Below are 23,749 nucleotides of genomic sequence, written 5' to 3'. Positions count from 1 at the left end.
TTAAAATGAGCATAGGGAAAAGAATAGGTGGAAATAAAAACGTTAATAGTTATTTCTTTCTTTGTTGGAGAAATATGAAAAGAAGAAAATTAGTTACTTCTGAATGTCAGGATTAAGGATGATTCTATTTTCCTTTGTTTTTTTCCATTATGTAATTTTTCTATATTTTACTTCTAAAATTGGAAAAACTCAAGAAATGATAAAGAAATAAAATATAGTAGAAAGTTTCGGGCCGGGCGCGGTGGCTCAAGCCTGTAATCCCAGCACTTTGGGAGGCCGAGACGGGCGGATCACGAGGTCAGGAGATCGAGACCATCCTGGCTAACACCGTGAAACCCCGTCTCTACTAAAAAATACAAAAAACTAGTCGGGCGAGGTGGCGGGCGCCTGTAGTCCCCGGTACTCGGGAGGCTGAGGCAGGAGAATGGCGTAAACCCGGGAGGTGGAGCTTGCAGTGAGCTGAGATCCGGCCACTGCACTCCAGCCTGGGTGACAGAGCAAGACTCCGTCTCAAAAAAAAAAAAAAAAAAAAAAAAAAGAAAGTTTTATTCTGTACTTCTTGTTCCCTGGAATAATTAACTAACTAACTAAATTGAACACATCTTTTTCCTTTTAAGAGACAGTCTCCCTCTGTTATCCCAACTGGAGTGCAGCAGTATGATCACAGCTCACTGCAGCCTCCAACTCCCAGGCTCAAGTGATCCTGCTGCCTCAGCCTCCCAAGTAGCTGAGACAAAAGGCATGTGCCACCACACCTGGCTACTTGTTACATGTTTTTGGTACAGATAGGGATCTTACTACGCTACCCAGGCTGGTTTTGAACTCCTGGGATCAAGAAATCCTCCCACTTGGCCTCCTAAAGTGCTGGGATTACCCGCATGAGCGACCTTGCTCAGCCCTGAATGAATCACTTTAAAACAAAATTCATATTCACGTATCTACATATATTTACATAAATATTCACATATTTAAAGGATATGCAATCAACTTATTATATATTCCTGCCTTCTGGTTGGACTACACCTACACCTACTTACAAAAAAATGACAATGTTGCCAAACAAAAGCTGTTATCCTCCACAGACAGAGAACCCATGGCATCCCTCATTCTATGTTCCAAAGTCTAAGGCAAAAAGCTTCATGACAATGCTGTCGAGTGGACACTTTATTCGTTTGGCTTAAAGGAAACTGAAAGGGAATATTATTAACCCCTTGCCATTAAGTGGAGATGACCTACAAGAGGGCAAGCACGCACCTTGCACTTCACCATGGTTGCAAGGAGAAGGGAAGGAACGGGGATGTGGACTTACGATGCACTGACTTGAGTGCCATGCACTGGGAAGCTAGGCGTCCCATCAGCCGGGAGACAAGGAGTTGTAAATCCAGCCCCCAAGACACAGCGACATCGGGCAGGCCGTAGGCAGTGACGGTGAATTTGTAGCCCCATTCGTTGTGACTGCTGTCAGAGTGAAAGAGGAACTGCAACCGAGGACCGGCCTTGAAGGTCACTTTCTAGGGACAAACAGAAATCATGTGGTCAGATTAGAGGGGGAGTGTTTCAGAAATAAGCATGTTCTTCATGACTAGAAACATCTCCATTTAAAATTGATCTCTATTTCCACCCGTCCAAAATGACTAATGGAGAAATGTACAAAGGGGTGACGGAAACAGAAAATTCACAGCCGCACCCCATGAAGAAGGAGAGTTGGCAGAACACTGCTGCTCAGCTTTTTACACCTGGGGTGACCATCTGTCCACTACCTACTCAGCCAGTGGTCACATTTCCATGCCTTTGCTCCTGCCAAGACCACTGACCATGGAGAGAGGGTCAACAGTCTGAGGCAGCACTAAACCTCCAGCCCAAGAGCTCAAGCAGCTCTAACTGTGAGGCAGACTCTTGGCTTCCATCACAAGGTCTGGGCCATCCTCCTAGACCCACCAGCTCATCCCGTCAAGGATGAAAGCTCTTCATTTACTCTAGGCAACGCTGTCTGCTGCAACTACTCAACTCTGCCACTGCAGTGCCAAAGCAGCTATAAACGATAAATAGGCATGGCTGTGCCCCAAAACAATGTTTACAGAACAGGTGACAGATTATAGTTGGTCAAACTCTGATACAAATCCTTCCTTTCACAAAAGTGTAACATAAATGCCTCCCTTCAAAGACTTTACCTCTACTGCCCCTTGAAGGCCGACAAAAGGAAAAGCGTTGGTGCAGAAGTAGGTACCTCTTTCTGGGACTCTCACTCACCTTGGGCCATTTTTCAGTGCCAACTTTTGTGTCATAGCGTGTTTTCCGACCTCTAGCATCGGTAAATTCCAGATAATCATACCTGTGAAGGCAGAACCTCTATTAGCTTCCTTCTCTCATTGTTGACCTATTATCGCTAGGGGGTAAAAGAACACAGAGGTCTTACCTTTTTTCAGTTTCACACCTGTCATCGAATTCCACTTCAAAATAGGTTGCCCCTGGGCTAACAAAGACAGATGCCTCATGGCAATTATTTTCATAGTTGTGGGCAGATTCCTTAGTCCACGTATGTAACACCACAGGCTGTTCCTGTTGCCAGGTCTCAACATCCAGCTATGATAACAAATGAGCCGGGGGGAGAAAAGGTTCTATCACTCGACACCTATCCACACGCAGCAGACTGTTTCTCTATCAGTGCTCCAGGCAGATGGGCTTTGACAGCCCTGTACAAACCAGCACACAGGCTCGAAGACATACCTGAGATTCCCATCTTCACAGACAGATCAACATACATTCATCACGCAGCAAGGTAGATGTGCTTTTATTACACTACAAAAAGTCTGTGACCAGCTTTTCCCTTTTAACTACGACAGAACTACTTCTTACAAATCATTACCAGTGTGAATTCCCAGTGGAAAAAGTATTGAATGAGTAAAGACCTCACATTCTTACTTGGGACACTGGCAAATCTGGATCCACTCTCTCTCCCTTCTTCTCCTACTCTGCTTCTTTTTTTTTGGGGGGGGGGAGCCATGGGGGGGGTCTTTGCTTTTTTACCTATTAAATATAAATGCCTTTTCTACTGCCACAAAGTTGTTATGAAGCTCACACAAGACAGTGATTAAACGTTAAGTATGCAAAATTAAGGGAGAAATGTCTTCTAAAGACAAAACCTTCTAATTTGCCTTTCAACATACATTTTCTCGGCCGGGCGCGGTGGCTCACGCCTGTAATCCCAGCACTTTGGGAGGCCGAGGCGGGTGGATCACGAGGTCAGGAGATCGAGACCATCCTGGTTAACACGGTGAAACCCCGTCTTTACTAAAAATACAAACAAAATTAGATGGGCGTGGTGGCGGGCGCCTGTAGTCCCAGCTACTCAGGAGCCTAAGGCAGGAGAATGGCGGGAACCCGGGAGGCGGAGCTTGCAGTGAACCGAGATTGCGCCACTGCATTCCAGAATGGGAGACAGAGCGAGACTCCGTCTCAAATAAATAAATAAATAAAAAACAACATACATTTTCTCTTCTAGACTTCAATTTTTTCATTCACTTAAATGGTTTTCATGTAACTTCATAAACTATAAAATGATGAGATTCATCTCTACAGCTTTTCGTCTGTGTCTCCTTTCTAATGGTGACCAGGCCGACATCAACTTGGACTGGTATTTACCCTTGTTGGCAAGACCACTGATAAAATTAAGGGAGCCTTCTAGAAGCTGCTCAGCTGTGCCTATCTACAGTCTGCCGTCCACTTCACTAAGTGTGTCCCATCACTCCTGAGAGCAAACACAGGGCGGCTCAAGTGCCAACTCGAGTTACCTTCCTCAGTCCTCCTTCGGGGCCACTACAGAGCTTCTTCAGGAGTTCTGTGAGGACACTGAACTCTCGCAAGAGCACGCAGTGTGGGATGTCTAAAGTGCAGAAGTCCAGCAGGAAGATAACCTAATGGAAGATGGATAAGTGCTCAGCGTCCTCCTTAGGCTGGGCCTGGGGATGAAGATTCCCAACCCCTTTCCGGTTCACTACAAATAGCTGCCAGTTTTTCTTACCAGTTGACGAGCTGCCATTGAAAACACTGAATTACATAATCTTTCTACTATAATTTTTCCACTATATTGTGACAAAAGGGATTCCAAAATCACTCTCATGCTTGCCAGAAACTGCCCCACATCTGCCAAAACAAAGAAAATAATTAATATTTTATGCAGCAGAAATATCACATGCTTAGTTATCACCACGGACAAGAATAAAGAGGACTACAGAAGCTGTGGAGGGGATTCCACAGCAAAGATCACAAGGCCATACAGTGTCATCCTAATGCATTCCTCTGGGAGGAAGAAGCAGTGTGAATTTCAGTAAAAGACTACTTTTAAAGGGATTTTTTTTTTGGTCTTTTGATGAAGTGGAGGAGCACTCCTAGAAGTGAAATCACATGCCTGACTAACCCAGCTGTCAGCCCCGCCTTTTCCTTCTTTTTACAATGAGCCCGTGCATTAGGTGGACCAATCTAACAGGCCAAGCTCTAGGTGGCAGGGCCCAATATATGTGTTCTCGTCACAGCTGCTGGGACCAAGTTTGATGGTACTAAATTTTCCATGTATAATTTGTCAGCACCTGTTGGGTTTCATATAACTTTCTGTGAGTTTACAGAACATGAATCTAATTATTCTCAGCAATCAGCAAAGGTCACAGCAATGCTCATACACCTTAGATTTTTAAAATTCAAGACTTTCGTTTTTAGATGACTGATTAAAACAGGGATAGACTCTCCCAAAGAATGAGACGTCACGTAAGAGTGCTAAATGATTGCAAAACCAGTGTTTAGGCTGTGAAATGACCTAATTCTACAATAAAAATACTTAGGCATACCACGCTCAGAGAGGAAACTCTGGACAAAAAGACACACTGCTGAATTTTATTTTAATTAGACCAAACCAGTCCAAGAATCTGAATTGTAATGAAGAAAACCATATGCACATTCAATGCATGAGTTACTAAAGAAGAGAACATACTCAGAGTCAAAACCCAAACGCCATCTGTTTTCATGGATTTCATATTGAAACTCACATTTTTCAATAAGGTCCACGGCAAGATCTTTGGCTCCAGAGTCCGAGCTCTTCAGCTGCAGGTAGCACCAGGATAGCAGGCTGCCTTGGACGGACCAGAACAGGGAGAAGAGCACAGAGCCAACCTCCCCTGGGGCCCCACTGAGCATTAACAGCTCGCACTACAAGGGAGGAGACAAACAGAAAGCGTTCATGACAAAGCCATTCACAGAGCATAGCCAAGGGCATCCTCTAAAGCAGCAGCTGTCACCAGCAAAAACAAACTATAGCTATGAAAACGGTCACGACACAGCTTTCAACCCAGCAGTGACCAAGAAAGATGGTATTACGAAAACTCCCCTCTTTCCCTCCAGCTTTTCGGAACCTTTACAAAGGTTTTTTATTGCACATGACATCTCCTTCTGCCACCTCAGGAACCTTACCCCACTGGGTATCTCTTCTTTCTCTTACATCTTAAAATCTCCTTTCTCTGGCTCCTTCCCTCAAGCCTTCAGTTAAACCGCTCCCACCTTAAAAAAATAATTATTCCTGCCTCTATGGCTCTCTAACCATCACCTTTGTTCTCAAAAGTTTCTTTGAAGGGTTATCTGACCTCCAGACACGGAAGACTGTGCACTATATGATTCCATTACAGGTAAAACCCAGGCGATACAGATGCGCTGTGCAGGAATAAGTAGAAAGAAGAACAAGGAAACGGTGAACACAAACTTCAGGATGATGGTCATGTCTGGCAAGGGAGGAAGCGAGTGAGCCATGAAAAGGTATGTGGATGGAGGGAAATGGACTCAGAGATACTGGGAATGTCTAGTCCTTAAAAAAGACCCTTGCTACATTGTTACAGCTACCTGATTATATATTTGCTCCTCCAAGACTGTGCTTTTTTTACATCACTGTATCCCCTGTTCCCAGCACAGGGCCTAGCACACAGCAGGCATTCAGTGGTTATTTGTTGAATTTGACAGATTCATGAGAAAAATTTCAGACTAGGTACATTTCTGATGACCTTTAATTTTTTTTCCTAATTGAACCTTAACTCTTTAGCATAACTATAAATGTCTTTTACTGAAAGATAATTCAGGGAAACACATTAATAGTGCATCTCCAGCAAGGAGGTTCAATGATATCTGTAACTTCTTTTGTACCACAGGTAAGTGAAAGAGAAGAAAACGCACACATCTGATCTCCAGATGGTATACAATTACGCGAAATTCTCTTGGGCACATGCTATCTCATTTCTCCACATACATCTTAAAATAAATGTGGCCTATCTTACCTAGTGGAAAGAGGACAAGGCTCTGAGTCAAACAGCCCCGGTTTCAGTCCTGACTCTAGCACCTACCCACTCCTCACACGCGGGGCAGAATCGACGCCTATGAGAACCAGGGGAGAACACTGAAGTTTTCTGCCCAACGGCATTGATGATGTAACTACAGAAGAAAGACTACTGAGGGGGAGAACTTAGTTCAGGCTTCAGGGATCTGAGAAACAGGTAGAATTGGACGAGCTCCAGAAGAAAGGGAAGGTATGGGAAATGCAGAAATAAGGATGGAGATTAGAATGAGCCATGGCTAACTGGGGCCGAGAACACATACTGATGAGCTGTAGACTGAAGTGAGTTTTTTAAGGAAGACTCAGAGATGGGCAGAAGAGTCTGGAAATAAGCCAGAAAGCAGAAGTAACAGAAAATTAATGTGACTGCAAAAAGCAGAGCAGTTTTTGATTAAAAACAAAGTTGAGGCTTATGAAGTCAATGTTACCCTAGATCTAAATTAATACTAGATCTAAACTGTGGTCAGTGGAAGAGCAACCTTGGCACATGATAACCTACAAGCGCTCTGAGGTCCCCATCAGTGAATTGGGGGGATACCTGCTGATGGCCCAGCAAGCCAGGCAGCTGGGAATGAATGAAATCATGGCTCTAACAGCAACTCAAAACAGTAAGGCACCCGCAAAAATGTGAGAGATTTAAAGACACTAAGTTCAGTCAAAAGATACAAGTTATCAGCCACAAAAGAAAAGCCACCTTGAAGTCCACATCATTAAGACACCTCAAGGATGTGGTTTGGGCTGGTGTGCCACAAAATCTCCTCCACCTCTCTGGCTCTCACATTTAGCCCAACGAGGTAGTTCTTGGTCTCCTAGTATGGGGGTGCTATCACTTTAGAATCTCTCGGTGTGCTTAGAAAAATGCAGGTTCTAATGCCCTATCCCTAGAGATTTTGAATCAGTAGTTTAGGGTGGGATCTAGAAATCTTTTTTCTGTCAAATATCCCAAGTGACTGATCCATCTGGAGTATAAACTACATTTTAAGAAAGAAAATCCCTTATATTAAAAAAAAAAAGCAAATTAAAAAAATCATTAACACAGAAAAAAGATAATATACTTTCAGATTTGATTAGTCCACGAAATTGCTAAGAAATCTGAATCTCTTTTTTTTTTTGGAGACAGAGTTTCGCTCTTGTTGCCCAGGCTGGAGTACAATGGTGTGATCTAGGCTCACCACAACCTCCACCTACTGGGTTCAAGCAGTTCTCCTGCCTAAGCCTCCCGAGTAGCTGGGATTACAGGCATGAGCCACCACACCCAGCTAATTTTATATTTTTAGTAGAAAGGGAACTAATTTGTAATTAATTAAATTAGCCCAGCTAATTTTGTATTTTTGTATTTCTCCATGTTGGTCAGGCTGGTCTCAAACTCCCAACTTCAGGTGATCAGCCCACCTTGGCCTCCCAAAGTGCTGGGATTACAGGCGTGAGACACTGTGACTGGCCCTGAATTTCTTTTTTAAAGTCCAAGTAGTCTTCCTGAAAATTCACACCACTAACACATAACTATGTGTTGGGCTCACTGACAACCACTACAAGGGGACTTGATACAAATCCATTCCTCTTTTTCCACAGTGAGTATTATCAAGCACTTCTGTGTTTTTATTGTTTGCTGACTATCAAGAACCCTAACACGCCTCACTCGTTTGCAAGGGCTGGCTAGGAAACCTTTGTGATCATTTGTAAGGGTCAAGTAACAAAGTACATTCATGCCAGGCACAGTGGCTGACACCTGTAATCTCAGCACTTTGGGAGGCCAAAGTGGGAGGATTTCTTGATCCCAGGAGTCCAAGACCAGCCTGGGCAACATAGAGAGACCTCGTCTCTACAAATAATTTAACAATTAGCTGGGCATGGTGGCGTGTGCCTGTGGTCCCAGCTACTTGGGAGACTGAGGTGGGAGGATCGCTTGGCCTGGGAAGTGGAAGCTGCAGTGAGCTGATTGTGCCACGGCACCCCAGCCTGGGTGAGAGAGCAAGACCCTATCTCAAAACAACACCACCAACAGAAAAAACCACAACAATGTACATTCATACTACAAAGAGGCAAAGGGGGACACAACGGACTGCCACATCACATGCCCCCACAAGCATGAGACAAAGAAAACAGCGAGACAGCCATCGGATACCTCTCGAGCAGCAACAGACAGGAGAGTGTCCATGACCGCCAGGACTTCACTGATGTTCATCTTGGCCAGGTCGTTTTTCTCAGGTAAAAGCAGGAGGCCGCCTGGATCCTTGTCACTGAAAGGATACAAATTAGTCCTGACACCTGGCTTCAGGAGAAAGATTTTTATACTGTCTTAAAAGTTTCCAAAACAGAGCGCAGAAAGGTTTCAGTGTCAGTTCCACGGGACGGGAGGAGTTTGGGTTGGGAATACAGGCCATGGACCCAGCTGGGGCTGTGCCGCTGTCCGTCCACACGTGCTTCCATTAGCACAGACTCACAAACCCTCCAGTCCTGGAAGAGATCCTGAGGCAGAAGGCTGATGAATAAATCACCTTGGCCACCAATATGAAATACAGCTCATCTCACGACTGCTAGCTTGAAAGTCCTGGCTAAACGTTCCTTGTGTCTTCAAACGTTTTCACAGGACAGCCCCAGGCCCTTTCAGCATCCTTGCCACTTGATTCCGAGCACATTTTAAACAGACAGTCCTCTAAGTCTGGCATCCACACCAGATCTAGTCTGACTTGCAGGCAGTCGCTCAGGATGCTAGTTCCCTTCCTCCTTCAAGAGTCGATACCTCTAGTAATGAAGCCTACAGGCCCATTTAGCTTCTCTGGTAGCTGCAACAGGCAAAAATCTCGAAGCCCTCCCCTCCCAGCACACTTCCTTCTGCAAACTATCACTCTGGGCTTCTGTAGCTGGTTTTAACGTAGACACGAATACAGGACCCTACGTTCCTTTGGCTTCAGTTTTTGTTGTTAAACATCACTTGGAAACTGAAGTGTTCAAAAATACCCTCAACGGGCTCAATTTGAAATTGTCTTAAAATGGATGGGAACTGGATTGGGCTGTCAACAAGATCATTATTTTACCACTATTTGGGTCACCCACAGAAACTCGGCTTTCTAACTGGGTGGAAGGAAGTACTACTCCGAAGGTACATGAAAGGGCGAGCTCAAGAAAACGACTTTGCAAAGATTTGAGTTATCTGACAATTAAAAAGAACGACCAACTTACCTAAAATACGTGCACAGTGAACGGAAAGTGAGCTGCAGGGACTGCTTGTGCTCCTGCTCGGTGACGTTCTTCTAGAAAACCAGAAAGTGTACATTCAGAAAATCTAGTCCATGACATTCCAGAGACCTAGAGCAGCAATGAAACATCACCACCACACTGTTCCCAAGTATGAGGAACGCCAGGCCAGCAGACTACCTCACAGCACCCCACTAAAACCTGCTCAAGTGCTAAGATGGAGAGAACCAACCATCTAAACACAAGGTGGTAGGTGCACTTGGTTCACTGCCAAAGTCAACAGGAGGTTCAAGTTTCCTGCTTAGGGAAATGACCTCAAAAAGATGTACTTTTTTTTTTTGAGACAGAATTTTGCTCTTGTTGCCCGGGCTGGAGTGCAGTGGCGTGACCTCAGCTCACTGCAACTTCTGCCTTCCGGGTTCAAGCAATTCTTCTGCCTCGGCCTCCCAAGCATCTAGGATTACAGGAGCCCACTACCACGCCTGGCTAATTTTTGTATTTTCGGTACAGATGGGGTTTCACTATGTGGGCCAGGCTGGTCTCGAACTCCTGACCTCAGGTGATCCACCCACCTCTGCCTCCCAAAGTGCTGGGATTACAGGCGTGAGCCACCGCGCCTGGCTGATAGATACTTTTTGCCATTGGACATGCCATCCCAAGAGCAATCACATCTCTTAAGGGTATGGTATCAGAAGATACTGAGGAAGCGCCTGATGGAAAGAGAATCGCTTAGCACTATATAAAAGGTTGGCAGTGTTATTTAACTTCTCAGCATGAGAAGACACTAATGTCATTCAAAAAGTCGTATGTCCTGTTTCTATTTTCTGTGTAGGACACATGCTAGGAAATTACTCATTTGCTCAGCTACCTGGTAAATTCTTGCACCAAACAAGCAGGATAGAGACCCACCCACAGTCCGGTGGGTCAGGTCAGCTGATGCTGTCAAAGGTTATGCAACTCACAATGTGAGAAGTGATTCCTCAAGCTGATATGCAAATTTTATATATAGCTGGAATTACACAAACAAATATACTCCCTCTTCTCTGAAACCTTCCTCAATCACTTAGCCTCAACATGATTCCCCTCTTGCATATGGAATCAGTTTTTCCTTGCGGCAGGTGTCCCCAGTTAGACTGCAGCCCTTTGCCATCAGGGACCACATTTTATGCTTCTTTTGTTCGCTCCCTTCTTTCTTTGCCCTTTTTTTTTTTTTTTTTTTTTTTTTTGAGACGGAATCTCGCTCTTTTGCCCAGGCTGAAGTGCAGTGGTGCGATCTCGGCTCACCACAACCTCCGCCTCCTGGGTTCAAGTGATTCTCCTGCTTCAACCTCCCGAGCAGCTAGGACTACAGGCGTGTGCCACCACGCCCGGCTTCCGTCCCTTATTTCTATATGCCTTTGTGTGTCCCACAGACCACTTTTCTCATGTTTGCTCACTGGTTGCTGCATTAGAAATGCCTTTTTAAAATGCTATATCTAGTTTCCTTTGTAAAATTCTTTTAAATAATCATATTAGTTGCTTGACTATACAGACAAAAAGTAATCTATAATCGTATCAAAACAAATAAATATTTTATTCTTTCTATTAACACTTCTTTCCCTTGTCCTATAGCACTAGCTAGGCCCTCAAAGAGAAGCAATGAGAGTGAGCATCCTTGTCTTATTCCGCATTTTGAAAGGAATGCTTCCAGTGATCCACCATCAAATACATTGCTTATTGTACGTTTTGGATACATGCCCCCTACCAGATTAAAGGAGTTTCCTTCTATTTTGAGTTTGTTAATGAAACCATATTGTTTCACTGTTTTAATCATCAGAATTTAATCTTATTAAAAAATGTTTGGGCCGGGCACGGTGGCTCATGCCTGTAATCCCAGCACTTTGGGAGGCCGAGGCAGGTGGATCACAAGGTCAGGAGTTCAAGACCAGTCTGGCCAAGATGGTGAAACCCCATCTCTACTAAAAATATGAAAAATTAGCTGGGCGCGGTGGCAGGCGCCTGTAATCCCAGCTACTTGGGAGGCTGAGGCAGGAGAATTGCTTGAACTTGGAGGGCGGAGCTTGCAGTGAGCTGAGATTGCCCCACTGCACTCCAGCCCGGGCAACAGAGCGAGACTCTGTTTCAAAAAAAAAAAAAAATTTTTCTGCATTTAGTGATATGTTTTTTTTTCCTCTCTGATTTCATTTACAGATTTTCTACTGCTGAACCATCACTGTATTTCCAGCATAAATCCAACTTGGCCACAATTTTGTTTATATGTTGTTGGACTGATAAATTAATATTTCATTGGGGTTCCTGTAATTTTGCTTTCTCGTACACATTTCTCTATTTTATCCCCTTGGTATACTTATATTTCCCTACATTTTACCATCATTGTAACATAGGAACCTCTGAAGTTCCCCTACCTAGGTGTTTTTGATATGGCCTAGAGAGAAAAATGTTTGTTTTGTTTCACATTTTTTTCATGTATCATACTTATTTTCATATAGAAATACTTCCTACAGAATTAAAACCCTGGATCTTTGTATAGGATATTCCATTTGGTAACACAGTGCTTACAGATACTAAAGGCATTTTTCACTTCGAGTACCAGTGTCTGAGGAACATGAAGAAGTGGTCTAGGAGAGTGACAAGAACCATTGGAGGAATAATACTTGGTGATACCAGCCAGGCGAGTGGCTTCGCCTGTAATCTCAGCACTTTGGGAGGCAGAGGTGGGTGGATCGCTTGAGCCTTGGGCTTCAAAGACCAGCCTGGGCAATATGGCAAAACCTATCTCTACAAAAAATACAAAAATTAGCCAGGCATTGTGGCATGCACCGGTAGTCCCAGCTACTTGGGAGGCTGAGGTGGGAGGATTGCTTGAGTCCGAGAGGTAGAGAACACAGTAAGCTGCGATTGCACCACCACACTCCAGCCTGAGCAACAGAATAAGAACCTATCTAAAAAACAAACACACAAAAAAACTTGGTGGTACTAGTTTTACAGATATATACTGAAGTATTTATGAATAAAATGTCAGGAAGTTACTTTGAAATAATAATGGCCAGTGGGGAAAGGAGGAAAGCAGGGGTGAGATAAAACAAGATAAAACTGTAGATAAAACAATAGATTAGCAAGAGTTTATGACTGTTGAAGCTAGGTGACAGGTACATTTGGGGGACAGGGGTATTCACTATGCTATTTGGTTGGCTTTGGTATTTGTTTTGAATTTTGCCTATAATACAAAGTTAAAACGTTGAAAAGAAAGAATGGTCAGTAGGCAAGTCACAAAGATGAAGGAGACTGTCACTTTGTGAGACATCAGATCATGAAACACAGATTGGGAATATGTGTCACCCCACTCTGAGCAGAGTGCCATGTCCTTAGATATCTGTCCCACACAAAGCTCTGCATAGAATATTAATAAACATCTGGGACGTTGCAACAGACAATATATTCAGAGATAACAAAGCCTAGCAAATTTCATCCTCACAGACTTCAGAAATTGAATCCAGACTTTTAGTAATAATTACCATCATGGTGAAGAGATGGTTCCGTCGGGTCTGTCGATTAGGAAAGAAGATGGCAGCCCCATTGAGAAGGGTATTCCTGACTTCTTGTTTTAGTATCTCCATGGGCACAGAGTCTCCATCCACCCTGTCTACCACTGATAAAATGAACAATGGCATCAGCTTTCATATATTCCATCTATTCGCTTACACATCTGCTATAACTAGCCTATAAATTCACTACTCTCCATTTTGTACTGAATACCAGAGTGAAGAAGTATTTCTGTATAGGCCAGGGGGTATAAAAAATTGCTTTTTATTTGCTCACATTTAACTAAAACGAAGACCGTATGTATCAGTTTTTACGTCATTACGTCCCTGTCCTTTTAAGACACAACTTGGCAAAGCCGTAAGTGCAACTTCAGATGGCCATGTGCTTCACTCCCCCTCAATCTATCAGTCTCATCTCAGTGACTTAGTTGAAGTTAAGGCTCAATAGTACGACAGTAATGACTCTCAACACAACACAGCTATAGATCTGAAACCAGGAGGAAGAGAAGTCCGTTGAGGAAGGAATAAATCCTAAACTCAAACTAGTAACTCAGCATCAGAGGAGACACTCCTTTCCCACAGCAGCCATCCCTTTCTGGGGGACTCCCACAGTAGCAATCCCTTTCTGGCTCGCATTGTCATAGGACACCCCTCTTCTCTACAGCAAGAGGCCCTCCAGGTTACCCACACAGGGTTGCATTAAAGAAAAAACCCAAATCCCTACCATCACACAAGTGTGTGTAGAGCTCCTTGGCAGCCTCTACTCCTTTAGGGCTCTGGATTGGAGGCTTCTCCTCCTCAGAAGCAGCCAGTACACCTCCCTGCAGTACGGAGAAGCAGCTCTGGAGGAGCTGCAGAAGCAGGGTTTGGGCAGCGATGCATTCTTCCCTCGGGCTACGGAGAGACAAAAACACCAGAGAGCAAAAGGACCAGTTGCATTTACTGTCCAAAGCCACACAGCCGTACACAAAGGACTTTCCTCTGGGCGTCAGGCTCGGTGAAAATAATGCCAACTGACAGGAAGAAGGGTGGACCAGAAAGGACACTGTACTAGACATCTGGAAACAGATCCCATCTGACTCTGCCCACTGTGGGGAAGGAAGTCCATTTCTTTTTTTTTTCTTTTTTTTTTTTGAGACCGAGTCTCGCTCTGTCTCCCAGGCTGAGATCGTGCAGTGGCGATCTCAGCTCACCGTACCTCAGCCTCCCAGGTTCCAGTGATTCTTCTGCCTCGGCCTCCCAAGTAGCTGGGACTACAGGTGCCCACCACCACGCCTGGCTAATTTTTGTATTTTTAGTAGAGATGGGGTTTCAGCATATTGGCCAGGCTGGTCTCGAACTCCTGACCTTGGGATCCACCCACCTCGGCCTCCCAAAGTGCTGGGATTACAGGCGTGAGCTACCGAGCCCGGCCAGGAAGTTCATTTCTGATCCTACTTTTTCATCTGTAAAATGAGGACAGTGCTGTAATACTTGACCTGCTTACTATTGCCTAAATATTTTATAGAAATCTGAGGTGTTATTTTCAATAATAACCATATCTTTTAAATCGAACCATAAACACTGGCAGGAAGTAAAAAAAAATCATCCACTTAGAATAGTAAAACTCAGTGTTTTCAGTTTATGTGATTATTACCTTATAACAAATTCTGACCTACTTTTGCTTTAATTTACTGTAAAAATTCCAGAAGATCTGCAAATCAAGACCCGCGAAGTCCAGAAAAGATTTGTATTTTAAGCCACTTTCCTTCTGCTGCACCTAAAAATAAAGATCAGAATAAATAAAATTGAAAAATGCATTTAGAGAAATACTGTAATGCCTCATTTACTTCTCGTTGTAAAGGGATGAGGTGGCTCTACATGAGTAAGACTTTCATATTGCTGATGCTTACTCTTTACTATGAAAAGGTTTGCCAACAACTATTTTCGGTTTGAAACTTTCTAAAATATATGTGTGTGTTATATGTACATATGTAAGTGTATATACATACACAACCACCCCCCCCCCACACACACACACATGTATCCATGAACACTCCTGACTTCCTAACCCAGCACATAAGCCAATCTTTCCTGGATGATTACTGTCCAGGACTATACGACAATATACTGATGCCCTCCCCATGTGTGGGCTGAAAGCTATCAACCCTTCGGTAAGCATGTCTGTTATTTCCAGGCATCTCCTTCTCATTTGCTCTTTTCTACTGTGATAGGAGGTCTGAATAACAAAGACCAAAAAAACCGTATATGAACTGAGTCACCAGCCTTTGAATGTGCCCTGAAGCAGAATGGGGTTCAAGAGCGGACACTGCTGTACACTACACATGCGAGGGTCCCCTCCACTCAACTCCTGAGGCTATGGTGATGGCTTTAAGAATCTTCCTTTGAGTGAGTTGTCACTGTGTTATATTACTGACTGTAAGAGTCAGTATCAAAAAAAGTCAGAAATCAAAAAATCATTTTTGATTTGAAATCCTGCCATTATTTTCGTATTTTCAGTAAATAATGAGAATTCACCTAGACTTCAGTTATAATTTTTCTAGGACTTAAAGAAGATGCAAATCCCATGAACTTGTTCTGTTTGTTTCCCCATGGCAGCCACTGCCAGGGCTCTTGAAGATGTGTCTGTAGGTCTACTCCAGGAGAAGCCACACTGATGGCCACAGGCCGCTTCACTGACTTATGCCATGAGTGCCAACAGCTCACTTTCCTCAGCTTTTAACGTCCCTGCAGCAGTACAATGTCTGTCCTATTGGCTTCCGCAGGGCCAGGTTTTATCAGTTGGTGTTCATTTCTCTGAATACTGTCATCCACTTTTCCTAAAGGAATGCAGTCTAACACTGAGGAAGCCCTACCAGGTCATGGGCGAGCTGCTGGGTAAACTGAAGGGTCCTGAGGAGCAGCGTGGCCCCACACACACTCTCCTCTGTGTCCTTTCTGCAGTGCGCACAGGTGACGCTCTGTTCTGCTTCTGCTCTTGCAGGCCGGAGGTACCCACTGATGCTCAAGCCTTGTACTCCCAAGCGCTCTGCTGACTCCTGACGGGTGCAGAGGAACTTCACCATCAGATACTGGACAGGACAAGAGAGATTTCAAAAGAAGAACTCAGAATCCCTGAATAATGATGAAGAGGGAAAAAGGCCTTTCCGGGAAGGTCTTCCTGCGATTTTTCTAATTTATTAGGAAACACTATGCTCAGCACTAAGGACACAAAATCTAAGCACAGCATTTACAGTACGCAAAAAAAAAAGACAATACAAATGTTGAATAAAGTCACGTTTGGGTAGATTACAGTAAGGAAAATTGCATCATTACTCCCTCTTAGAGGCAAAAACAGGAAGAGAGGATGAATAAAAGTACGTTTGCTCTGTGGCAGTCATTTTGAAACAGAAATCAGATATATGATGACAATCAATGCCCTCCACCTCAAAGCCCCCAAATGATGCATGCAACCCCTCTGCTAGAAACCCAGGAAAACAGTCCTGTCTACTCAAATCTACGGCCACTTTCCAAACCCAACTTTCATGCAAACTACCTGCTTCTTACAGTGAGAGCTCGTTGTTAAGGGCCTTTCAAAACACACTGCTCAACTGCATAAATATTTACCAAGCACCTACTATTACGTGCCCTTAAGAGAGTTCCTAATTCTCTTATTCAAGCCTGAGATTTACATCCAAGGTTTAGAAAAAAATTAAGTAGCCAAATAATGACTGGTCCTTTCTACAGCAACACATCTCTCTTGAGTTGATGTCTGTGTTCTCACTATTCTCTCAGCCCAAGATGCCCTCCTCCACACGTTGTAGCCTGGCTGAAGATGACAACTTAATCAGTCTCCGACATCTGGCATCACACCACCTTTCCTGAGAAGCTTTCGAGTTAAATATTTTTCCCCTGAGTGCCAACAGCCCTCTGTTTCTCCCTTTATCATAGCTCGTGGCGCACTGTCTTACACATCTGTCTCTCCAATAGAGTATGAACTCCCTGAAGGTAGATTCGCCTCTGGGGTTCCAGCATTGGCACAGGGCTGATACACAATCACCGCTCAAAAAACATGGAATAAAAGCAGGGGAGTGGGCAAACGACTCACAAATGCTTACTTTGGCAACTCTGCACTGTTGCAGCTTGACATCTGCTTCATCCCATTCTTCTTCCAGTTCAAACCAGCCAATAGGATCATCCTCTCCAAGGTCATCAGATGAGCAACCAATCCTGTAAAGACAAGAGTATTCACAAAACATTTTCTTATTCTGAAATTTCTCAAGGGTCTAACAAATAAGGTATCATCTAAGTGGCATGTAACTTGTATCTGTAGCCTGTCAGTGAACAACCGAGAGCTGAGTATGGTACCTGGTACCCTGTGAACACATGAGACAGTTGGTAGTATTGCCTTTCCATTGCTCAGTCTCCTTCTCTATGAACTGGGAACTACATCAGTCCCAAATATAATCTGGGAACTAAGGAGAAGGTCTGCTTCTCTAAATAACTGGCTCTTCTGAAGAATGCGACAGGAAGTCGGGCCTCTTGAATGAGACACTCAGGAATAAGGCACGATGCAACAGCTGGCATGTGCTTCTGGAAGGTGCCAGAAAAGAGGCAGGCTTGGTTTTCTTTCCCTAGGTCTGGCTAAGATGTTTATGACCAGCCTGGGGTTTGGGCCACTTGCAATAGCTGATGGGTAAAAGTTTGAACGCTTTCAGATCCTGGAGATAAAAGATAGAAAAACCCCAGCCTTCGCAGGCCTCAGTATTCTTGTCTGTTTCTTTTTTTTTTTTTTTTTTTTTTTTGAGAGGGAGTCTGGCTGTCGCCCAGGCTGGAGTGCAGTGGCCGGATCTCAGCTCACTGCAAGCTCCGCCTCCCGGGTTGACGCCATTCTCCTGCCTCAGCCTCCCGAGTAGCTGGGACTACAGGCGCCAGCCACCTCGCCCGGCTAGCTTTTTTTTGTATTTTTTAGTAGAGACGGGGTTTCACCGTGTTAGCCAGGATGGTCTCGAACTCCTGACCTCGTGATCCGCCCGTCTCGGCCTCCCAAAGTGCTGGGATTACAGGCTTGAGCCACCACGCCCGGCCTCTTGTCTGTTTCTTAAGAAGTCCTTTCAGAAAAACATTCTAGCCTTAAGGCTGAAGAGATACAACTATATGCCACTTCTTTTTAAAAGCTGAATGCTTAAATGCTATTCCTTTTTCAGGAATTAAATAACTAAGAAGTGCCAGGCACGATGGCTCACACCTGTAAGCACTTTAGGAAGGTGAGGCAAGTGGATCACTTGAGGTCAGGAGTTTGAGACCAGTCTGGTAAACACGGTGACCCTCGTCTCTACTAAAAACACAAAAAATCAGCTAGGCATGGTGGTACACACCTGTAATCTCAGCTACTCGGGAGGCTGAGGCAGGGGAATCACTTGAACCCGGGAGGCGGAGGTTTCAGTGGGCTGAGATCATGCCACTTGCACTCCAGCCTGGGTGACAGAGCAAGTCTCCATCTCAAAAAAATACACGAATAAGGCCGGGCACGGTGGCTCACACCTGTAATCCCAGTACTTTGGGAGGCCTAGGCAGGCAGATCACCTGAAGTCAGGAATTCGAGACCAGCCTGACCAACATGAAGAAACCCCATCTCTACTAAAAATACAAAATTAGCCAGGCGTGGTGGCGCACGCCTGTAATCCCAGCCACTCGGGAGGCTGAAGTAGGGGAATCACTTGAACCCAGGAGGCGGAGGCTGCAGTGAGCCAAGATTGTGCCACAGCACTCCAGCCTGGATAACAAGAGCGAAACTCCGCTTCCAAAAAAAAAAAATAATAATAAATATATAAATAAAGAAGAAGGAGAAAAAGAACAGTTTTTTTCAAGTAACATTCCTAAAACTTTCCACTATTCAGTCTGTGATATAGCCACCAAGCTGGTGACACATCAGTATTCTATATGGGTAAAACTACCAAAAAGAGGGAATTATGGCAAGAAGACAATCCAGAGTAAGTTCTGTAACAGAGAGAAAAAATGTCCCTTCTTTTTTTTTTTTTCTTTTTGAGATGGAGTCTCGCTCTGTCACCCAGGCTGGAGTGCAGTGGCACAATCTTGGCTCACTGCAGCCTCCACCTCCCAGGTTCAAAAGATTCTCCTGCCTCAGCTTCCCAAGTAGCTGGGATTACAGGCGCCTGCCACCACACCCAGCTAATTTTTTTGTATTTTTAGTAGAGATGGGGTTTCACCATCTTGGCCAGGCTGGTTTCTGACCTCAAGTCCTGACCTCAAATGATCCACCCGCCTCGGCCTTCCAAAGTGCTAGGATTACAGGCGTGAGCCACCGTGCCCGGCAAAATGTCCCTTCTTAACGTAAGTCTTTCTTGGCATAAACCTTTCATGATACAGTTAACCCTAATGGGAAATGGTATTCTCTTAACCCAAAACCATATTAATGAGTTTCATCATTATCATAAGCTTGAAGATTTTTTAATCTACTCTTTGCAAGTTGTCAAGGAAATCTTCGAGATGCAGAAAGCTGACAGGGTGTCAGAGAACAGAGAGAAGCAGTCTTGTTCCCTACACTGCACTACACAGTAGGCAAGATGGAAGAGAGTTGAATACCAGTCCTCTTACGTATGCACAGCACCAACTGCTGACCCTGGAGCATGCTGACTGACCAACGCCTAACCAAGGGGATATGACCAAAAAAAAGGCAAAAAGAAAATGCATGCACATTAACATTTTGATTTCCATACTGGAGAGGGACTGGTGAATATGTAGGCCAACAAAATCAGGATTTAAGAGTCATTCAGGCTGGAATCAGGAGCTAAAATCATTGAGAGAGAGGCGAATAGGCCTGTATTTAGGTTAAAAAAAATCATCCTGTGTAAGAACTATGCAAATTTCCTCATTACAGTATCTTTAGCACCTAGCATCAGGCCTGGCACATAGTAGACCTTGTTTAACAGCAGGTTTAGGGGAAATGACCTATTTTACTTTGTTCCAAGAGTAGGACATGGCTGCTTAAAACCCAGTGTCATCTCTAGCTATTATTTAAAAAGAAAAGCAGTGTTTACAAAGGCACCCACATGTAATGGAAGGGAGATTTCAGGAGTGAAGGACATTTGTTCAAATCCATTAGAGGGCTGAAATGAAGGCCATGGAAGAGACATTACAAATGTGGATTTCAACTGAACAGCTTCTGGTTCCTGAAGTGCGTGATACGTGGTGAGTTTTCCATCAACAGCATTGTAGACAGGTTGATCGAGCCTTTGTCAGGAATGCTGCTAAAGGAATTGCAGCAAGAAGAGCGACTCATTCTAGATTCTTACGATTTCAAGTATGGTCCAGGGACAGGTAGCATCAGAATCCCCTGAGAGACTGTTAGAAATCTAAGTCTCAGACCCCAGCCAGAGCCCCTAACTCAGAATGTGCATTTTCACAAATTCCCTGGCTGATGTGTATGCACACTGAAGCTCAAGTGGCACTGCAATGGACGGTATTTAAAGACTTCTATTAACACCAGCAATCCATTATCCATGAAATAATGTAAGCAAGTTCAGGGTTTCAGCTCCTTGAGTTTTGTTGTTGTTGTTGTTTTCTTGTTTTAGCTTACTAATAGCAACAAGGGAGGTAACCTTCTCCAAGGGGGCACGAGTGGCTACATCCAACAGATCCACTTTTAGACTTTATCTTCTGACTTCTGGGTAACATCTGACACCACCGCCCATTCCCTCAAACATTATTTTCCCTTGGCTTCATGAGGACACAGCTTTCCTTCATGAGGCCCTGGCTTTCCTGCTGCTTGTCTGGCTGAGTTTTCCTTGTTGCCCCTTAAAGCCTGGTGTGTCTCTTGTTGACCTAAGTTCTCTTTTCTTCTCAGTTCACACACTCTTGCAGAATGATCTCTTCCATTTCTTCTATCTATCTATCTATCTATCTATCTATCTATCTATCTATCTATCTATTTTTAAGGCAGGATCTCACTGTCACCCAGGCAGGAGTGCAGTGGCGTGAAGATAGTTCACTGCAGCCTCAACCTCCAGGGCTCAAGGGATCCTCCCGCCTCAGCCTTACAAGTAACTGGGACTACAGGCATGCGGTACCATGCCCAGCTAATTTTTATGTTTTTTTTAGAGACGTGGTCTCACTGTGTTGCCCAGGCTGGTCTCAATCCCCTGGGCTCAAAATCCACCTACCTTGGCCTACCAAAATGCTGGCATTACATGCATAAGCCACCGCACTTGGCCTATTTCTACATTTTAAGTTATTGTTTAAATGCCTCTCATATCTGTACCTTCAGCACAAACTCCTCTTCCGGGCTCCTGACCTGTTTATCCAATTGGCTACCGAATACCTCAAAGGTTTCTCAGAACTTCAAATTCAACAGAACAAAATCTGAGCTCATCACCTTCCCCACAGACCTGTTTTTCCCCAGGGTAAGAAAGGCACTACCAATTTCCCCACCTGCTCAAGCCAAAAGCCAGGATTCACTGCTGACGAAGCTTTTTTCCCTCTCCTGCTCTACGTTCAGTCAATCACCAGGTCCTGTCACTTCTCCCTTCTAAGTGGTCTCTCGGTCCACATCTCTCCACTGCTCTAGCAGGGGTCACCCACATCTCTGGCTTCCCAGGTAATAAGTGACAACCTCCTCCCAGCCCAGCTGCCTCCAGACTTGCTCTTCCAGTCCTCACTACACACAACACGATCCTGAGCAGTGCTTCTACAACATGCAGTTGAGCCCCTCGCTTTTCTGGAAATGCCTCAACACATTCCCTTGACATGCCCCCTCACACAATGCTTTCAGGCTATAGAAACAGAGACAAAACCCTGAATGCCCTGCCCCTTCCCAGCTCTCCAGCTGCATCTCTCACCACCCTCCCTCCAACTATCCCTCAGCAACGCAGGACCTGCCCGTTCCTTCAATGTGCCATGCTTCACCTCTGGGCCCATGAAGCTGCCCTCTCTGCTTAGGACATTCTCCTTCCAGTGGCCGATCAACTCCAACTCATCCTTCATAAACAGCATAACAACACTTGCTCTAGAAAGATGTCTCTGATCAGGAGAACCGCTCTGCCCTGTGTCTCCACAGTGCCTTTTCTCCCCTACAGAACATTCATAACACTGTTGATACTGCAAGTTTTCTTACCTGTCTTCTGAGCTAAACAGTAAGCTATACAAAGCAAGAACTATGCCAACTTCCTCATTACAGTATCTTTAGCACCTAGCATCAGGTCTGGCACAGAGTAGGTACTTAATAAACATTTCTGTGAAAAGCAGGAATGGGAGAAGGGGGGTTGGGGAATGGCTGCAGATCACAGGCTGTCCACAAATCAGGTACAGATGGATCATTACCCAGCCATTGTGAAGATGTGTGCCCCTGGTCACAAAAGGGACTGAGTAACAGGCTATGAACAAATTAACATACACATCTTCAGATATGCTGCTAGAAAGCAATGAATGCTTAAGGACACTGAGATGGATTACTGGCACTTTTTCTATAAAGACAAGAAAGCATAGTTCACCAGTGAGCATGAATACATTCTTATTAGACTTTTGTTCTGTAGATCTTTGTTCCACACAATTTTTTTACCTTCTTACCTGCTTTTTACAAATTGCCTGAGCTCCTGAAGCTTCCATTTGTCATATTTTTCAAATCTTTTGAAGTGTTCTTCTGCACAAAACTTATCAGAAGATGAGTTATAAGCAAATACCAACCCACACTGGGCACCAATGCCACCGCGTCGAACCTGGAAACAGAGATTAGGGTGAAGTCTATTAAAGAGGCAAAAGTCCTGTGGCCGCTTTGTTTCCAGCATGGTTAAATTCAAGTAGGTTAAAGCAAAACGAGACCAATGAACAAAATTTCAAATATATTAAGCCCTGAAAAAATACGAAAGCTGTTTCCCAAGAAATGTTCCTTAACTTTCTCAATCCTTATATTCTCACCATTTCAAAGACTTGACAATCTATCCATCTTTGTGTCCCTGCCCTCTGCTACAGACCTGACACAGAGTAAGTAATCGTTAAATGTTCAATGAAAAACCAATGACATGGTCAGCCATAGGTCTGACTTAAAAAAAAAAAAAAAGCAAAACACCAACGACGTGGACTTCTGAAATGTAATAAAAGGTAATATTCAATAATAACCTAATTGTACATGGAAAAATAACTAAAACAGTATAACTGGATTGTTTATAACACAAAGACTAACTGCGTGAGGCGATGGATAGCTCATCCTCATTCTCTGTATGATTATTTCACGTCGTAAGCCTAAATCAAAACATCTCATGTACCCCACAAATATATATACCCACTATGTACCCACAAAAATTAAAAACAAAACAAAAGTAGTAACATTGCTTAAAGAAGGTAGCACGCGAATTACCATAATTCTTATCTGTGTAACTTGGAAGGCAGATTCAGTTCCGGTAGAAAAAATAGTGCTGGCTCTGGTTTTTCCAGTCTCTGTAAGAAAACCTGAAAAAAGGAAAAACTCAAGTTAGGGAACTAACCCATTTTTACAGCCCTAAGAACTAAGATTAACAAAAACAAACCATATCCTTTGAGGCGGTGGAGGGGGGGAGGGGTAACTGGTCTGATATCTTCATGAAAATTAGAGAAAAAATTTCCTCTTTGGACAGAGGCAACCCCAATGATAAGCCCCTAGGCAAGCAGA

At 44.1% G+C, this 23,749-nt stretch overlaps 1 protein-coding gene across 2 annotated transcripts in view; it reads right to left on the bottom strand.

Annotated features, from left to right (window-relative positions):
• The window catches only part of ZZEF1 (zinc finger ZZ-type and EF-hand domain containing 1), a 146,469-nt gene that overhangs the window by 72,292 nt on the left and 50,428 nt on the right, over window positions 1-23,749 (bottom strand). For both annotated transcript variants that reach the window (XM_010382190.2, XM_030922817.1), the window contains exons 10-24: window positions 23,459-23,550; window positions 22,672-22,820; window positions 17,205-17,316; window positions 15,963-16,178; window positions 14,766-14,866; window positions 13,832-14,001; window positions 13,081-13,214; window positions 9,551-9,621; window positions 8,493-8,607; window positions 5,040-5,199; window positions 4,022-4,143; window positions 3,792-3,914; window positions 2,417-2,583; window positions 2,251-2,332; window positions 1,310-1,511 (exon numbers count right to left, since the gene is read on the bottom strand). In XM_010382190.2, coding sequence (XP_010380492.2) covers window positions 1,310-1,511; window positions 2,251-2,332; window positions 2,417-2,583; window positions 3,792-3,914; window positions 4,022-4,143; window positions 5,040-5,199; window positions 8,493-8,607; window positions 9,551-9,621; window positions 13,081-13,214; window positions 13,832-14,001; window positions 14,766-14,866; window positions 15,963-16,178; window positions 17,205-17,316; window positions 22,672-22,820; window positions 23,459-23,550 — 2,016 coding nt within the window. The remainder of the gene's footprint in view (window positions 1-1,309; window positions 1,512-2,250; window positions 2,333-2,416; window positions 2,584-3,791; window positions 3,915-4,021; window positions 4,144-5,039; window positions 5,200-8,492; window positions 8,608-9,550; window positions 9,622-13,080; window positions 13,215-13,831; window positions 14,002-14,765; window positions 14,867-15,962; window positions 16,179-17,204; window positions 17,317-22,671; window positions 22,821-23,458; window positions 23,551-23,749) is intronic.

The sequence above is a fragment of the Rhinopithecus roxellana genome, chromosome 19 (genome assembly GCF_007565055.1).
Source record: "Rhinopithecus roxellana isolate Shanxi Qingling chromosome 19, ASM756505v1, whole genome shotgun sequence".
In the NCBI taxonomy this organism is placed as follows: domain Eukaryota; kingdom Metazoa; phylum Chordata; class Mammalia; order Primates; family Cercopithecidae; genus Rhinopithecus; species Rhinopithecus roxellana.
The sequence above is the reverse complement of the archived record's forward strand: the minus strand, read 5'-3'. Positions and strand labels throughout refer to the sequence as shown.